Source organism: Mercenaria mercenaria, chromosome 18 (genome assembly GCF_021730395.1).
Source record: "Mercenaria mercenaria strain notata chromosome 18, MADL_Memer_1, whole genome shotgun sequence".
In the NCBI taxonomy this organism is placed as follows: domain Eukaryota; kingdom Metazoa; phylum Mollusca; class Bivalvia; order Venerida; family Veneridae; genus Mercenaria; species Mercenaria mercenaria.
Window position 1 is genome coordinate 51160607 of NC_069378.1, and position 19140 is coordinate 51179746.

Sequence of the window (19140 nt, forward strand, 5' to 3'; positions counted from 1 at the left end):
ATATAACAACTAATTTGGATGAAATACTTTTCAGTTTGACAGGGTAAAAATCTGCCATTTAGGATTGAGTAACATATGCGTATCTAACTGGCAAATTTTCGTTACCGAAGCACAGTCAAAATGACTACTCAGTTAGGCACATTACCGCTGCATTTAGACTTGTTTAAGGAAGGAATAAAAATGCTGATTTTTACACGTATATTTTGAAAACTTAAAAAGTTGTATGTATGTATGTACTATTTAATTAAGTTGTTTTATTTGTCAATGAAATTAAAACCGTATTTACGTTTTATATCATTTCTTTTTCCTCTAAAAATATAATGGTTATTACATGACAATATAGACGTCCGACACAAGTACAAAGTAGTCCCAGATAGTCGATATCGTTACGTCGAACTTCGGATAGGTCGATGCAATTTTTACAGTCCCTTGGATATCGAGGTAACGGTATTCGACTGTAGTTGCTAATCGTCAAATAAGAATGAGTCAAACGGGTATGGCCTATTCGACAATGGGAAAGAACAACCTCCTCCTTGCGGACAGATCTGTTCCCTGGGTGCCATTCACCTTAAGTAGGTTGCTTTGATATCATGAAGTTTATTGAACGAAGCATTGTTCCATGACGATTGCCAATTAGATAAAATGTATTTGGTGATATTTGGCCTAAAGTCAATACATGTTATTTCAAATTTGATTTCATAATTGATTTATGAACCTGTAATATTTCACGAAAAGAGGATTATGAGGCAGAATCTCAAAACGATGTTTAATATATCTTCTGCTTCGTAGGAAAATATTTCAAAAGAAAGCCCTACTCATCGTTATTTTACCGTGTGAACCGTGTACAGATATTAATCAAGATTGTACCGGGTAGTGTGGAGTTAAGTCTAAACAAAGTATACTATCGATTTCCGGATTTGGAAAATCTTAATAGTGAGTGAAATTCTCCGTCTGTATATTGCTATTTTCTTTTATTAGGACATTTACCAAGCACAAAAACGAGGTATAAATTTATCAGCAATATCGTTACTTTCGTTTTCGTAGTATAATATAAAGCCAGTGTATCTACTTTCGTTTTCCTAGTATGATACAAAGGCAAATTTTGTACTTTCGCTTTCCTTGTATCTCCACTTTTGATATTGTCAAATAATATATTAGCAATTTAGCTACTTCCGATTACCTAATATGATTTATAAGCAATATATATACATACTTTTGTTTTCCTAGTATAATGCATAAGCAGTTTACCTACTTTCGTTTTGCTGGCATAATTAACTGCTCTTTAGTACATATTAAGCAGTTTACATATTTTCGTAAGCCTAGTATAAAACTGTAACAATTTACTTACTTTCAATGTTGTGGTATTGTACATAATTGTTTTATCTATTTTCGATGTTCACTGTATAGGTATTTCAGTGACATTTTAAGATAAAGATTTTTCATTTCAAAAATGATGCAGATGTATTCATTAACATTATATCTTTCATAATAATACAGTATTTTACCATTTAAATTGTTTTACAAAAAAAATATGGCACTTTTAACTCTCGCCTCCCATATTTAATAGGTTACATTTTTCATAAAAAAATGGTGTAACTAATTAATTTCAACAACAAATATTTTGATTCTTGTATTTTTCCTCTAATTATGTGTTTAGGTATTGAGCATGTCATGGTTTATCATTCCAAGAGTTAGCAGTTTCTCAGAAATTTTCATGTAGACGAAGAAGGAATTATTAGAAGTGGCCCATTTTTTCTAATTTTTAACTTATTTTGGATAAAAAGAATTTCTGCAAAGTTGCATCACCAAATTTAGAATATTATTAAGATTAATAAGCAAAGTGTTTTGGATGAATTTATTGATTCCTGACTGAGCTAAAGACACTTCCCACTTTAAAAACTATTGTTGACAGTAGGGGTCAAGGTCATTGAAATACCTACACTGTAGCAATTTACATATTTTCGCTATCCTTTTATAACACTGTAACAATTTACCTACTTTAAATTTCGTGGTATAGTACATAATTGTTTTATCTATTTTCGATTTCCTGGTGTAATACATTAGCAATTTACCTGTTTTTGTTGTCCTAGTAAAACTGTAACAGTTTACCTACTTTCGATTTCGTGGTGTAGTACATAATTGTTTTATCTATTTTCTGTGGAATACCATGATAGCTGTCTTATGATGTTGATTTAGCACTTTATGATGTACATACATTGTACATCAGTATATGAAGTGCCTCTACTTGTATGTGCAGTGCTTATACATGTATATGATGTGCATAACACTGTATAGGCGGTGCTTCCAACTGTATTTGCGGTAATTTTAACTGTGTTTACGGTTGTTTCAACTGTAAATGTGGTGCATTTAATTGTATATGCGGTGATTCCATCTGCATTTGTGGTCTTTTTAACTTTATATGCAGTTCCTTCTACTGTATATGCGGTGCATTCAATTGTATTTGTGGTGCTTTCAACTGCATATACTGTATTCATAACTCTATATCGAAATTTCTTTATGTGCGGTAATTATATATTTATATTCGGTGCCTTCAGCTTTATATGCGGTGCAAATAACATTATGCGTAAACCATTGTAAACTACATTATGAAAGTCCGTCTTAGCGAATACCATAATCCACCGCGCGATTGCTAATCTAAAAACAGCCAGGTTTCCCAAAGAGAAATGTAGCCAGTTTAAACCTTGGTATTGAATGCATATAGTAAATTGTCTTATTAATTCTGAAAGGATCGTTCAATCAACTAGTTAACATAACATGTTAAACCTACAACTATGAAGGTTTAAACAAAACACAACTGATAAGTGCTTCCAGTCAGCTATATTGTCCATGTTGTAGAATACGTATAGAAATCTAGATCTACTGGTAACTTACTATAAATCATCCTCTTTCTACGCAGGTATCTAGTATTGTAATTAAGTATAACTAATGACTTTCCATATCCATAGGATAAAATTACTATATCTAATGTATCGCCATCAATTATTTTTTCTAGCACATTCAACTTGTTTGGGTTTAAGAATACTTAATTGTGTGAGTTACTTTCTATATTAAGGCAAGTCAATGCATATTTTTTACAGAAATACCTAATTTTTGTAAATTCCATCTAGCAGCCGACAAAAATCAAAGCGCTGAAAGCACAGAAAGGTTGAAACCTTTCGATATGCTGTAAACAAATTATAATCTGAAGAAATACATGTTTTTTCTGGGAAGAAGTGTGTATGTAGCCTTCACTTTCAAAGGGACTGGTATTAAAGGAATGAAGGTAGTAATTCGCCGGATATGCCACCGTGGTCTACTCAACTGTAGTCCATATTAATATATAGTGCAATTTTCCCGACTAGTAAAGGCTATTTTTATGTCAAATATCTGCTTTATTGATGTTCGATTGTGAAGAAGAATTCTGTTGACGTTTTTAAGTTACGTAATATGCTTCAAAAAGTTAATCGAAGCTGTTTGGTAAAATGAAAGTAAAAGTATGTATTTCCTGATGTCTACCTACACAATATTAGCGTTTCCATCACGTGTATCTGTCACGTGACCATGGCTTGACTCCCATAAGTAGTCAGATATTTTTCTACACAAAGAGCTAGGTTTAACATGTAATGAAATAGTAGAATATATCTCCGATATCGATCTAGAATCTGAGTAGACGATGTAATGAGAAAAATAGAGGGTAAGTCAATGTCTGTCAATAATACTGTTCCAAACCATTTTGTTTTCCAAAATACACCTTATGTCCATTTTTGATATTTATCGGTATACCGTTATGAAAAGTACCCTTGTATGAAATCCTATGTCGGATGTTCGTAATAAACTGGATCTCTTTATGAGTGTCTACTGATCGTATATGTGTAATGGTATAAAATAAATTTAAATTCTAGATATAAAACACAAAGTATGGCTTATTTTCGCGAAAATAATCTCAGTCGGATGTTTTCGGAAATATTCGTTAACTTTCGTATAAATATTCCGATCTCATAATATACTTTGCACGTAATGTTATTTGCACCGCATATAAAGTTGAAAGCACCGGATATAAATATAAAGGTACAGCATATATATTTAAACTAACCGTATATACAGTTGAAAGCACCACATATACAATTGAATGCACCACATATACAGTAAAAAGAACTGCAAAAAAATGTTAAAAAGACCACAAATACAGATGGAATGACCACATATACTATTAAAAGCACCGCATACACAGTTAAAACAACAGTATACGCAGTTAAAATCACCGCAAATACAGATGGAAGCACCGTCTATACAGTGGTATGCACATCATATACATAAAATGCATAAAATGCTAAATCAACATCAGAAGACAGTCATGGCGTTCCATAACTCCATATACAGTTAAATCCGCATATAGTTAAATGCACAGCATATAACGATAAAGGCGAAGCATGTAAAGATGAAAGCACCGCATAAACAGATGAAACGATCGCATACAAAGTTAAATATACCGCACAATCAGATGAAAGCATTGCATATACATCTGAAAGGACCGCATATAAAACACCGCACATACTGATGAAAACACACTATATACAGTGATAAGCATATCATATACATGTATAAGCACTGCACTTACAAGTAGAAGCACGTCATATACAGATGTATGCACATCATTAAGTGCTAAATCAACATCATAAGGCAGCTATGACGTTCCATAATTTTCGATTTCCTAGTGTGTTACATAAGCAATTTGCATACTTTCGTTTTGCTAGTAAAAATATACATTAGCAATTTACTTTTTAATTTCCTGTTATAATACGTTTGCAATTAACCTATTTTCTGTTGATATTTTGTTTTATGAAGTGCTTGGGATGAGCTATTGTGTTCGATCACCGTCCGTAAATTCTGTCCGTCTGTGCGTCCGTCCGTCCACACTTTTCTGCAGACGACATCTCCTCTTAAACTTCTGACAAGAATTGCAACAAACTTGACCAGTAGCAGCCTGGCATGGTCCTTTGAAAAATTGGAACGTTTCAGCTTGGCCCCACCCTTTTAGGGACAATCACAGCTAAAAATAGGAAACCCTTTAAATGACTTCTTATTAAACGCTTATTGATTTTCATTAAACGGGGGCGCTTGTCTCCTTTAAGGAGCTTAGACGTTAAAGTAAAAATACATTTTTAAAATGAATTGTTCTCATGAACTACAAGAAGGATCTTCTTCAGACGTGATCTTCAGCATCATTATAAGGTCCTCTCTCCATTTTATTCAAATGAAGGCGCTTGGCCTCTTTCAGGGGCCGCAACAGGTAATGAAATACGAATATTTCTTATGAATCGCTTGATGGATCTTTATCAGAATTCATATTTAGCTAAATTTATTCAAAATTGGAATGATGGCACGTCACCCTGTTTAAGAGCCGCTAAAGCTAAAAATAGAAAAACATTTGAATGACTTTTTTTTTCATAGATCGCTTGCTGATTCGTCATAAACTTTTACCTGTAGCATTAATATAAGGTCCGCTTCCAAATCTATTCAGCTGAAGGGGAGGGTCTTGGCCCCTTTTAGATAGCACTAGAGCTCAAAATGGAAATACCTTTTAATGACTTCTTCTCATTAACAATTTGATGGATCTTCATCAGACTTGGTCTGTAGCATTATTGTAAGTTCTGCTCCCATATTTGTTCAAATTGGGGCATCTAACCCCTTTTAGGGCCACTCGAGCTAAATAAGGAAATATCTCTCAACACTTCACCAAGACTGGTTTGGTAGGTCTTTATCAAGCTTGGTCCGTAGCCTCATAATAAGGTTCCTCCCAAGTTTGTGCAAATGGGGGCACCTGTCCCTATCCGGAGGCCGCTACTGGTACTGATGATAAACCCGGACAGATGATAAAGTCGACCATCTTGGAAGTATTCAATTGCAATCAGTTATCTATAAAATTGAACACACCATCTAATAGTTTCTACTTACAACAGCAACTGATGTAAATAAAAACAAAATTGGTAAATATTCTGTAGAAATAAATGACTTACATTTACCTGTATAAAAATTATTTATCCAAAATTACTCGGGAATAGGGTGTTTTTTGTGCATGCTCACTGTCGCCATTTGAAGGCCTAACATTGGGTCACTTTTCACTATTTGATCAGGAATGACTGTTGCAGCTGTTTGAGGAAAGTTTTAATGTAATACTACGAAGAAAATTTTGTAAATGACAAAGTGGTCGAATTTATCATCAGTCAACCTTCGTACAGTCACCATTTTACATACCCCTTTCAGGGCCTCACTTCGTGTGAGTTTGCTATCTAAATATAAATTTGAATTATGTAAAGTTGTCAGCAAATGTTAAGCTTTATTTTGATACCGACCATTGATTACAAATTGCAGATAAAAAGTTAAAGGTAGGAAACTTCATTTTCTGTTCTGGTTTATCATCAGTACCAGTAGAGGTAAAATAAACAATTATAATTGTCGTTACAAAATAACACCAACCTGCTCAAGTTGTCTCTGTGTGTTTATTCCACCAACTTCTGAAGACCTAAGAACCAAATAGTGTTTGAACTGTTTGCCATCAGTCACACTGATTTATGTAATTTACTTCTACTGCCTCTGGAAATTGTGACACCTGGAGCTTATTATGCCCTCTTCCAAAGTTGTTGCGCATTCTCTAGCCTATTTAAGCTCTGGAATTCGGGTGAGTGATCTAGGGCCATGATACCCCCTTGATGAAGTCCGCAAACTATCAAAATATGTGAAAAGATCCTTCGGAAGCATAGAACGTAACCAAAACAAAATTATAGCAGACTCAGATTGATTGAGTTTCTTCATGAGTAATAATGACATGTGCACCACCTCTAACGCCACCTAACACCAGCTTAAGCGAAGTACTATTAAAACCAAAAATGAAAGTATGATTCCAAAGGACCAGAACATACAACAACATCGAGGCCAACCTTAACCATATTACAATTTTTTTATTTTTCCATATAAAATATTAAATTTAATGTGGTATTTAACGATACAAGTGAAGGCTGCAAATATTAATATTATGCGTTTCTCCATCCTTTCCATATATTCTTAACTCCTTAACACTGATGTAGCATGGCATACCAAAACAAGTTCATGATGCCATTTTTACGTTGCAGTTTTCATTTCGTCATTATAGCAGACTCGGTTTGATTGAGTTCGTTCATGAACGGTAATGAAATGTGCACCACCTCTAACACCACCTAGCACCAGCTTAAGTAAAGTTCTGTTACAGCATAAATGAAAGCACGCATTGGTCCCAAAGGACCAGAAAATACAACAACATCGAATTTCGTTTTGTAACCTTGCAATGAAATTAGCGGATGTAGTTGACAAGTTTTCACATTCACAATCATTCTTTTTAATTTTAAAAGTAGTTACATCTGCGAAATATATGAATCATAACATAAAACATCATTTGTTGGTCTTCATCACAAACAGTTCTTTGTATGTTGCTTTTTACTTAGTACAGAAATCTTTAAGTCACATCACCTATTTTTTCTGTTTGAGTTGCAAACAAAAAACCAAATTTATAGTTACATTCCTACTTATGCCTAACCAGTCTAGAAACGGACTACCGTTTTTTACTTAGTACATATATAAATAGATGTGGACATAAAAAAGACGACAATCTACGGCAGAGTGAACCCTTTTCTGTATGTCTTGCTACATCAGACGACAATGAGTACTTATCTTAATCTTCAGTCATAGAAATTAAAAATAAACAGAAAGGATAATTATGCACCTAGAAACATCCCGGAAAGTATCCGTTTTGTGCGGAAATTGAATTGTAAAACATGGTTACTATTTTGTTCGTCAGTTTGAACCGATACTGCATGTTCAATAGCTTTTCTTACAAACAAAGGTAAACATGTTGGTCCAAAAACTGAGTGAAGATAATTTGTTTGACCACAGACTGGGCGCCTTCGTTAATAATATACAAATAGTCAACATCGTACATTGACGTTTTTTATTAAACGACCGCTTCTACAAAAATGACCACACAAAACCGGCCCAGAAAATACAGTTATCTGCAAAACATACCTCTTAAATGATTGTGCGAAACTCCCCTTTAAGCATTCTAATTTGTGAATATGTTTGCACATGTATTCAGAAAATAGGCACCCAAAACAAACATCAGATTGTTTTTAAATGCCAACCAATAATAGGACAAAGAAAATCTCTAAATACTGTCATGAATCATTCGCAAATGGTTATCAAACGTAACATCTTTTATACGTACTGATTATGATATATTTCAGTTGTAGAACCGATCGTTTTGAGTGTATACCTGCCTGTTCTATATGGTCATTGATCGTCTTTGGTAAAAGCAAGAGAAAATTCGAGCTCTTGAGGTAATCTACCACAGAAACCGACTATAAGCTGTATTTATATTATTATGTTTAACGACCGGACATCAAAGTCGACTCGGTACATTGTTTTCGTTGTCACTTTGACATTGTAGAGACGTATGATAGATTTCAATGAAATGAAACTTGTTCAATATGTTTACAGTAACATTTTTGCAACTGAGGATGATCTGGTATTTAAGCAGATTATGTTAAAACACTATTCTATTAAGCAACCACATTTTGATAGTCCCTCTAATGGTCGTTTAATACAATATCTACTTTGATTACCACTGAAAATGTGCCCTCTAGTATGTCAAAAAGAAAACAAATATCACCATTTCGAACAGCAACTAACATTCGTCCCGCTTCAAAACAGCAGATGACAAAATAGCAAATTAGCCACAGTGTAGTTGTCAATATAGCTATTTTCGTTTTACTGGCCTAATGCATTAGCATAGTTGCAACTTTGGTATTCCTAGTAAACTGTGCATGTACATATCTGGAATTTCTCTCATTCTATAGACATACAACATGGCGACGGGTGGACAACTTGGGAGGTCTCAAATCGATGCATCTGACGCTTTGCATGATTTCTCCTGTACTCCATGTACTGAAGACGGCAAAAATACAGAAGCATTGTTTCAGTGTACTGATTGTCAGATCTTCTATTGCCAAAGATGTGTGTCGGGCCACAACAGGTTCACAAGAAACCATAAAGTTCTTGAAAAATCGTCGAAACTATTCGGACAAAGTCAAATACAACAAAAGTCATCTTCTACAAGTGAGCTACCGACGGATTTGTGCGAGGAACATCATGGAGAAGTAATCAAGATGTTTTGTGGACAACATGACATAGTTTGTTGTACTGTCTGCATTGCTGTTAAACATAGGTAATTATTGATAGTGCATACTAAATGCCCATCTAATAATTGTTTCCATATTGTTTCGTATAACAATTTCAGCTGCATTTATTTAGCTACATTTTGCCCGTAGTTAATTAGTATTTATTTGTTTATAAGACAAAATATACTCTCTTATTAAATAAAAGGCCTAGGAGAATTAGTAAATGCAACAAATATATAAATTTTGGTATTTATATAGTCTTTGTGTAGTGTGTAAAAATTATTCTTTCAACACCATAATTGTTCGATCACGGGTTCATATAATAGCACGCTCGATCCTAAAGATATATCTTCGGTCAATTCTCGATATATAGTGAAATAATACTCCTGATACAGTCAAAAATATTGAGCACCAAAACGCAAATGTCGAACTAATATGAATATTAACGTAGATTCTTCTATAAATTTAAAACCTTAAATATTATTTACGATTAATAAGAAAATTGATATTCCATTGAATTTTCATCTTTACTTTATTCATGTATTACTTAAATCTAATGCTTTTGTTAAAGTAATAAATAGGAGTTTCCATCACAAAAAGCAACAAAAGACCTTTACGCAAAAATTAAACATGTCAAATAGCAACTGTTTAAAAATCTGGCCTAAATTTCACAAAAAACAAACTTAAGTAATTACTAAGTTAAGTCTGTTATTTAACAAGAGCACCGCCTTGCGGGTGCTGACGCTCATCTGATTTTTTGTATAACAGAAATATTGTCCTACCCACGATTGTCCAAGTCTAAAAAGGGCCATCATTTTTGCAAAAAGCAGGATAGAGTTATGTTATGTTTCTTGATGTACAGCGTCCGCTTATGATGGTGAAAAACTGTTGCAAGTTTTAAAGCAATAGCTTTGATAGTTTATGAGAAACGCTGACTTAAACATAGACAACTGATTTTCTAAGTCCAAAAGGGGCAATAATTCTTGCAAAAAGCAGGATGGAGTGATGTTTCTTGATGTACAGGATCAGCATATGATGGTGAACAAGTGTTGCACGTTTCAAAGCAATAGCTTTGATAGTTTAAGAGAAAAAGTTGAACTAAACATAACACTTAACCAAAAAATCTGATATTTTCTAAGTCCAAAACGGGCCATAAATCTTGCAAAAAGCAGGACGGAGTTATGTTTCTTGCTGTACAGGGTCAGCTTATGATGGTAAACAAGTGTTGCAAGTTTTAAAGCAATAGCTTTGATAGTTTAGGAGAAAAGCTGACCTAAACATAAAACTTAACTAAGAAAACTGATTTTCTAAGTCCAAAAGGGGCAATAATTCTTGCAAAAAGCAGGATGGAGTTATGTTTCTTGATGTACAGGGTCAGCTTATGATGGTGAACAAATGTTGCACGTTTCAAAGCAATAGCTTTGATAGTTTAGGAGAAAAGTTGACCTAAACATAAAACTTAACCAAGAAATCTGATATTTTCTAAGTACAAAAGGGCCCATAAATCTTGCAAAAAGCAGGATGGAGTTATGTTTCTTGCTGTACAGGGTCACCTTATGATGGTGAACAAGTGTTGCAAGTTCAAAGCAATAGCTTTAATAGTTTAAGAGAAAAGCTGACCTAAACATAAAACTTAACCAGGCAACGCCGACGCCGAAACCGACGCCGACGTCGACGTGACGCCGATCAAGTGATGAGAAAAACTCATCATTTTTAAAAAAAAAACATCAGATGAGCTAAAAATCATGCAATCGCTTAAGTAATTGTTATTTAATAATAATTTTCTATAGCAATGTATTTATAGCTAAATTATGCAATGGGTAGTATTGCCTGTAGTACTTATTTCAGTCACGTAAATATGATATTTCTATTTAAGCACGATATAACGAACTTAAGTAATTACTTATATATATATATTTCTTCTTTCCGTACTTTCTTTTCTGTAAACTTCAGAATTTGTGTGTTTTGATTTATGAAAACTCAACATTGAAGACACATAAAGGGCAACAATAAGCATTTGAAGTAACAGCCTTAATTAAGCAATTATTCAAGTTTTTTCGTGAAATTAGGGCCTGGATATCTCGGCCGGGTTTTGAGAAGGAAAACAGCATATCATTTTTAAAACCGTGGCGTCTTCTGAAGTCTTCAATTACCTGTAAGCATGAAACGAGTACGGTTCAATTATGTGTGATGCCATTTATGTGAAATCTGGTACCATGACGTCAGAATGATATACGCCGACGTATACATGCAAATTAAGTGGTGGGAATATTCTCATTTGTATACTGCAGCGCCATGTGGTTTTCGCCGCGCACATGTATTGAACCTCAATATAATTTTAGAAACATTTTTTGTAAAGTTTGAAATTTAGACACAATATAGTGTGTGTGAAACAATTACAATCGGACTTCAGTAAATTTATTTATTCTAAGAGTGTGCTATTCACTGGGACAACCCTCGCATTTTCTGATTTTGTCTTGCTTTTCATTTAAAATTATATCCTAATATTTCTGATTATCTACTTGTACCGACAGTCTACTTGCTATTTCGTGTTTCTTTTGTTTCAGATCGTGTGAAGGTGTAGAATATATCCCAAATATTGCCAAAAGACTTCTGAAGAGTAAGGCAGGGGACAAAACTAAAACATCTTTAGAGAAAGTAAAAGATGAACTGCAAACTTTCAAGTCGAGAGTGCAAAATGAGCTGACAGAGTTGAGTGCGCAACGTGATGATATACTTGATCACATACAGAACTTGAAGAAAAGCATTATTTCAAGAATTGTAGAATTGGAGAAGAAGTCAGTTAACCTAGTGAAAGACAAGTATAAAGTTATAGCTGATGATATGTATACCAGTATCAAGAAAATCAATGGCATGCTGAAAGATGTTGAGCTGCAACTGGACAAACATGATCATACTGAAAATGACAATGAAGCTCAGATATTTGTAAATAAAAAATACGGTGAAAAACAAATTTTAGAGGCAAATGATTGCTTAAAGCAATCCAGTGGAAGACAGAAGAAAACTTTGGTATTTGAAGCGAACGAAAACCTACGGACTTGCTTCCGTGACGTACAATATATGGGAACAGTAAAAGATAGCACGTCAACCAGAATAGCTGAACCTGGTAAAATATTTAATAAAAATAAATTGATTGAGGGTATTTGTTTGTTTCAGTGTGTGATGAAAATATCTTTCATCCAAATGACACTGGTCAGCTGCAATATTCTCTCGAGTGGGAAGCCATGTAGACTTTGGTAGTTTGCCTTACTGTAAGGAATTTATTCAGTAATGTCTAAACAAACAGATCTCGTTAGTCAATACCGTATTGAAAGAATGCAAAACAAAAAATGATGACAATTCAAAACAGATTCAATAGATGAACAATGTTAATCTTTTATCAATTTATCTGCCTTAAAATTTCAATTCTTTTATTTTTGAGCCTCCAAAGTTTCAGTTCTATGATTTTACAGCCACTTACTAGAATAGTTAATTCAGGTTTCATAATCAAGAGTGGAGTTCTTTGGTAAATGTGTTATGGACTGAATGAGACTGCGTTAAACATCTGGTTGTCTTTAGTAGTCCGAACCTAAATCTACTTGTACTAATGAACTACCCTGTGCAGGGGATAAATATGTTCGAATAGTGGAAACACTAGCTTGGTAATGTGAAACATGATTTTTATTTGTCTGTTATAGAAGAACTTTAGCAAATTGCACAATGGAACTGTGGTATTTTCATTAGAGCTTTTTCTGCGGTTTTATTACAATTTTCAATTGTTAAAGGAATAGGGTTCAGCTGGACTAGCACAAATCGTAACATTGCGAGCAATGTACTTATTCTCTGATGCATCGTATTATTTTCAAACTTTCTAGAATAATGACGAAGATCTAACCAAAGAATATTTCCTTACAGAGAAAATTGTGCGAGATTTTTTTTTCTTCTTCTGTCATTTTACAACATTAGTTGTGCCCGGAGTCATGCTTATATGAATGCATGTTTTACTTGAACATATGTGTATCCACCCCGTTTTCGGTTGGTATTTTATATGAAGATAAATTTACTTTTTTCATGTACGAAATCATACCTGTCTTTCTATGCTGAAGTAAATAAGGTTTCCAATCATAAGTAATTCAGATATATCCACCGTGGTAATAAACCACCGAAAAGGAAAAGGACATAAGCAGCAGTTTAAAAATAACACAAGATCGCTTTTACTATAGAGATTATTATAAACATGTACTTACATTTTCTATCAGGATTCAGGTTCAGCTCTGTATACAGTTATGGTTACAGTTGTGGTGGCAGGGATAGTGGTTACAGTGGTGAAAAGGATAGTGGTTACAGTGGTGACAAGGATAGTGGTTTCAGTGCTGACAAGGATAGTGGTTTCAGTGGTGACAAGGATAGTGCTTCAAGAGGTGACAAGGATAGTGGTAACAGTGTCGACAAGGATAGTGGTAACAAGGGAGACAAGGATAGTGGATGCAGTGTCGACAAGGATAGTGGTTGCCGTGTCGACAAGGATAGTGGTTGCAGTGTCGACAAGGATAGTGGTAACAAGGGCGACAAGGATAGTGGTTGCCGTGTCGACAAGGATAGTGGTTGCAGTGGCGACAAGGATAGTGGCTGCAGTGTCGACAAGGATAGTGGTAACAGTGTCGACAAGGATAGTGGTAACAAGGGCGACAAGGATAGTGGTTGCCGTGTCGACAAGGATGGTGGTTGCAGTGGCGACAAGGATAGTGGTTGCCGTGTCGACGAGGATAGTGGTTGCAGTGTCGACAAGGATAGTGGCTGCAGTGATTACAAGGATAGTGGTTGCAGTGTCGACAAGGATAGTGGTTGCAGTGGTGACAAGGATATTAGTTGCAGTGTCGACAAAGATAGTGGTTGCAGTGGTGACAAGGATAGTGGTTACAGTGGTGACAAGGATAGTGGTTTCAGTGCTGACAAGGATAGTGGTTTCAGTGGTGACAAGGATAGTGCTTCAAGAGGTGACAAGGATAGTGGTAACAGTGTCGACAAGGATAGTGGTTGCCGTGTCGACAAGGATAGTGGATGCAGTGTTGACAAGGATAGTGGTTGCCGTGTCGACAAGGATAGTGGTTGCAGTAGCGACAAGGATAGAGGATGCAGTGTCGACAAGGATAGTGGTTGCAATGGCGACAAGGATAGTGGTTGCAGTGTAGACAAGGATAGTGGTTGCCGTGTCGACAAGGATAGTGGTTGCAGTGTCGACAAGGATAGTGGTAACAAGGGCGACAAGGATAGCGGTTGCCGTGTCGACAAGGATAGTGGTTGCAGTGGCGACAAGGATAGTGGCTGCAGTGTCGACAAGGATAGTGGTAACAGTGTCGACAAGGATAGTGGTAACAAGGGCGACAAGGATAGTGGTTGCCGTGTCGACAAGGATAGTGGTTGCAGTGGCGAGAAGGATAGTGGCTGCAGTGTCGACAAGGATAGTGGTAACAGTGTCGACAAGGATAGTGGTAACAAGGGCGACAAGGATAGTGGTTGCCGTGTCGACAAGGATAGTGGTTGCAGTGTCGACAAGGATAGTGGCTGCAGTGTACAAGATAGTGGTGACAGCGACAAGGATAGTGGTTGCAGTGTCGACAAGGAATAGTTGCAGTTGCGTACAAGGATAGTTGTTGCAGTGGTGGAAAGGATAGTGGTTACATTGGTGACAAGGATAGTGGTTACTGTGGTGCAATTATAGTGGTTACAGTTGTGACAATGTTACATGTTTACAGCAGTGTGTGTCAAGAAGGTGGTTTTACAGTAGTGGTGTGGTACAAGTAGTGGTTTTACAGCAGTGGTGATGGTCAAAGTAAGGGTTGTTTTTACAGCAGTGGTGTGGTCAAAGTAAGGGCGGTTTTTACAGCAGTGGTGATGGTCAAAGTAAGGGTGATTTTTACAGCAGTGGTGATGGTCAAAGTAAGGATGGTTTTTTCAGCAGTGGTGATGGTCAACGTAAGGGAGGTGTTTACAGCAGTGGTGATGGTCAAAGTAAGGGTGGTTTTTACAGTAGTGGTGATGGTCAAAGTAAGGGTGGTGTTTACAGCAGTGGTGATGGTCAAAGTAAGGGCGGTTTTTACAGCAGCGGTGATGGTCAAAGTAAGGGTGATTTTTACAGCAGTGGTATGGTCAAAGTAAGGGTGGTTTTTACAGCAGGGTGATGGTCAAGTAAGGGGTGTTTTACAGCAGTGGTGATGGTCAAAGTAAGGGTGGTTTTTACAGCAGTGGTGATGGTCAAAGTAAGGGTGGTTTTTACAGCAGCGGTGATGGTCAACGTAAGGGTGGTGTTTACAGCAGTGGTGATAGTCAAAGTAAGGGTGGTTTTTGCAGCAGCTGTGATGGTCAAAGTAAGGGTGGTTTTTACAGCAGTGGTGGTGGTCAAAGTAAGGGTGGTTTTTACAGCAGAGGTGATGGTCAAAGTAAGGGTGATTTTTACAGCAGTGGTGATGGTCAAAGTAAGGGTGGTTTTTACAGCAGTGGTGATGGTCAACGTAAGGGTGGTTTTTACAGCAGTGGAGGTGGTCAAAGTAAGGGTGGTGTTTACAGCAGTTGTGATGGTCAAAGTAAGGGTGGTTTTTACAGCAGTGCTGATGGGCAAAGTAAGGGTGGTCTTTACAGCAGTGGTGATGGTCAAAGTAAGGGTGGTTTTTACAGCAGTGGTGATGGTCAACGTAAGGGAGGTTTTTACAGCAGTGGTGGTGATCAAAGTAAGGGATGTTTTTACAGCAGCGGTGATGGTCAAAGTAAGGGTGGTTTTTACAGCAGTGGTGATGGTCAACGTAAGGGAGGTTTTTACAGTAGTGGTGGTGATCAAAGTAAGGGTGGTTTTTACAGCAGCGGTGATGGTCAAAGTAAGGGTGGTTTTTACAGCAGTGGTGATGGTCGAAGTAATGGCGGTTTTTACAGCAGCGGTTATGGTCGGAGTAAGGGTAATTGTTACGGTGGTGGTAATGGTCGGAGTAAGGGTAATGGTGTCGGTGGTGGTGATGGTTGGAGTTAGGATTTTGGTTACAGTAGGCGTTACAACAGCGATTTATGGTTACGGATCTTATAGTACCAATAGTGCCGGACAGATAAGTCCTGATAGCCTAGGATGTACATATCATTACAGAGCAAGCAAGGACAGGAAAGAAAAAATAAATAAACCAATTATCAAGTGAATACAGTGCAGCCATCATTATTTTTGTGATCATAATACTTATAACATGAAATCCATGAGTTTATGCATGGAATGCAATAAATTGTAGCAGGAATGTGATGCATAAATGAAATAATGAATAATATTATATTACTTCTGAATCGGCGTTCATTTATGTTATGCACGGTCCAATTATGTGTTGCCTTAGAGATACATGTATCTGTATGACATATATTTTTGTATATATTTAATTCGTTTTCTCTTTAAACAAAGAATTTAAATCGTTATCGTCATTATTATTATTATCATTATTGTAGGCTTTTTTGGACATCAAATGCAATCTTTCCCAGTATAAGAATTGCTTGTATGTACAATGAACGAATGTATATTTATATAATTGACTAGACTAGCTCATAGATTATGAAATCACGGGCATCTTGATAAGAAAGAGCTCTTGGGCCAAACTGTTTATTCTGTTAAAATGTAATATGTCGATTCAAACACAAACGCTTGTACGTGCAGCTATGAATAGTTGGGAAAATATGATATATTCTTTCGTATAATAATTATTATGGTTACATTTTTACGGCCGTTTTGAAAATGGCGGCCATTTTGATGTTTTGTTTTTAACAAACCTGTTTATTGCATTGACAATTTGACATATCTATCAAATTTCCAGTTAATTTCAGGTACATTTGGATAACTTTATCCCATCTGCACATATAATGTTGATCTTTATCATTTTGAATATGGCGGCATTTTTAACGAAGTTAGATATTGTATTGTAAACTGTAACGACTCTGTGATATATGTATATATTTGGAATAAACTGCGATGACTGAGCTAAATAATCTAAGAACATCGATCTTCCTAAGAGCAAACTCGACATATGGACCAAATCTAAAACAGGGAAGAAGGCATTTCAAAGAACAAGATATTTTTTTTAATTTAAAATTAAGTTATATATTGTAAATATTTATTAACGGGTTCTATGTAGGAAATCAGTAAGAAATTTCTATGTGTTAATAAATTTCGCTCTTTTTTGCTGATGGCCAGTCCATCCTAGTTCCGCCTCTTTCCATTGGAAACAAGTTAACAGATGAGGAGGTGATAGTAGTTTATATTTAGTCGAGAATTTACTTAAAATGTTTTGCGTAAAGTGTTTGCGGTATCCTTGCCAAATGATAAAGAGAAAAACTGATTAACAACGCGTGCTATTTCAGATTCCAGGCTGAATAGCGTACTCCAAGCAGATTCTCTAATTAGCCTAGGGGGTAAACGCTTATCTCAACCACTGGAAAGGCTGTCTGATTTTCGCCTTAATATGTATACATCCGCCGTATAAAATGAAGTTCTTTGGCGGATTTCAAATAAGACAGACAAAATGACACGTCACGGATCAAAACCACATTATATTTATAACAGAAAGTTACTTGCAATGAGAATAAAATAAGTTCATGTCACTAACAGGTAAGTTTCCAGATTAGATGAACAATTCAACAAACTATTCTCCGTTTATGATTCATGTTATTCTCCCAAGGTTTCAATTCATAAGTCAGTATTGCCTTAATTCTTCGTCTTTAATCATTGCTTACTATAATAAAACATGTTAGGTTAACAATGCACTAAAAGTGTCCTTCCATGTTTAGATAATTGTAAATATATGATAAACAGTTTATCTGGATGAAACAAGTACAAAGTTTGCACTAACTCCCCTGGATACTTAGTCCTCCCTCCTCAATGTAAAAGTTTTGCAATTACCTTAATAAAATGTGGTCAACCGGTTTTGATCACGAGAAATATTACTTTTATCAAATTTACCTTTAGAATTTAGTACTTGTTAGACTTCCAACCATGTCCAAGATATGACATTTCAGCATGATATTACATTTGACAAAATTTAATATAAAATGTGCAGTTAGTGATATAGATAGATTACTATAATTTATTAATTTTACCTTTAGCATTTAGTACTTGTTAGATGTTACAAACATGTCCAAGATATGACATTTCAGTGTTATACTAAATTTGACAAATATACATTGCGGAGTTAGTGATATAGATATAATAAATAGAGATGTCAAAGACTTGAATTTAGAATTATACACCATTAAAAACAGCAAACCAGTAGAAATACAGGTTCCAACAAATATGAAAAAAATTATGTCCCTTTTGTCTTCAAGCAGTTTTAAAGTCATCAGTCGCGTTTAAGCATTTTTTATGGCATTTGTTTTCTGGTGTGCCTTTACAAAATGTCGTCGCGATTGTCAAAAAAGGTCGCCAGGGACAATGCTTTTCCTAAATGTACATTTGAACACTTTGTAAAACCGCTTGGTTGATTTCAGCATGATTTCGCAAAATCTTCCTAATATGTAATATTCATTTGCTAAAGGGTCAGGTTGTCATAAACTCTGCCTATGGTCTCTAGATGGATCTGAAATTTCCATATTCATTATTTCAAAATAATTTGAATGACAATGTACCGAATCTGTTTCCTCAAGCGCGGGTTTAGTTTCCATTATGTCCTGAATGATTAGCGATGACTCATGAAAAACGACGCCACATTATTATATCATTGATGAAGTTTGAAACAAGGTATCCCAACAAGTTGCTGTTATACAATAAGAACCTTTCATAGGGAGATTTAATGCTGGATAGGGAAAAATAAAATGATTATATATATTACGTATTACCTTACATCATGTAAATCAGTCAAATACATAAGTTTTTCAAGAGTTTCAATGTCGGTATTGCCACACATTATTCAATTTGTCA

General features: G+C 35.5%; 2 protein-coding genes across 2 annotated transcripts; both read left to right on the plus strand.

Moving 5' to 3' along the window:
* Positions 1 to 863: 863 nt before the first annotated feature.
* Positions 864 to 14835, plus strand: LOC123538783 (dentin sialophosphoprotein-like). Its single transcript, XM_045323161.2, has 5 exons — positions 864 to 933; positions 8274 to 8366; positions 8886 to 9253; positions 11774 to 12333; positions 13466 to 14835. Exons 3-5 carry the CDS (start codon positions 8895 to 8897, stop codon positions 14833 to 14835), a joined length of 2289 nt encoding a protein of 762 aa, XP_045179096.2. The 5' UTR covers positions 864 to 933; positions 8274 to 8366; positions 8886 to 8894.
* A 110-nt stretch (positions 14836 to 14945) lies between these two features.
* On the plus strand, positions 14946 to 16227 carry LOC128550580 (loricrin-like). Its single transcript, XM_053529841.1, has 2 exons — positions 14946 to 15001; positions 15450 to 16227. Exons 1-2 carry the CDS (start codon positions 14946 to 14948, stop codon positions 16225 to 16227), a joined length of 834 nt encoding a protein of 277 aa, XP_053385816.1.
* The last annotated feature ends 2913 nt before the right edge of the window (positions 16228 to 19140 follow it).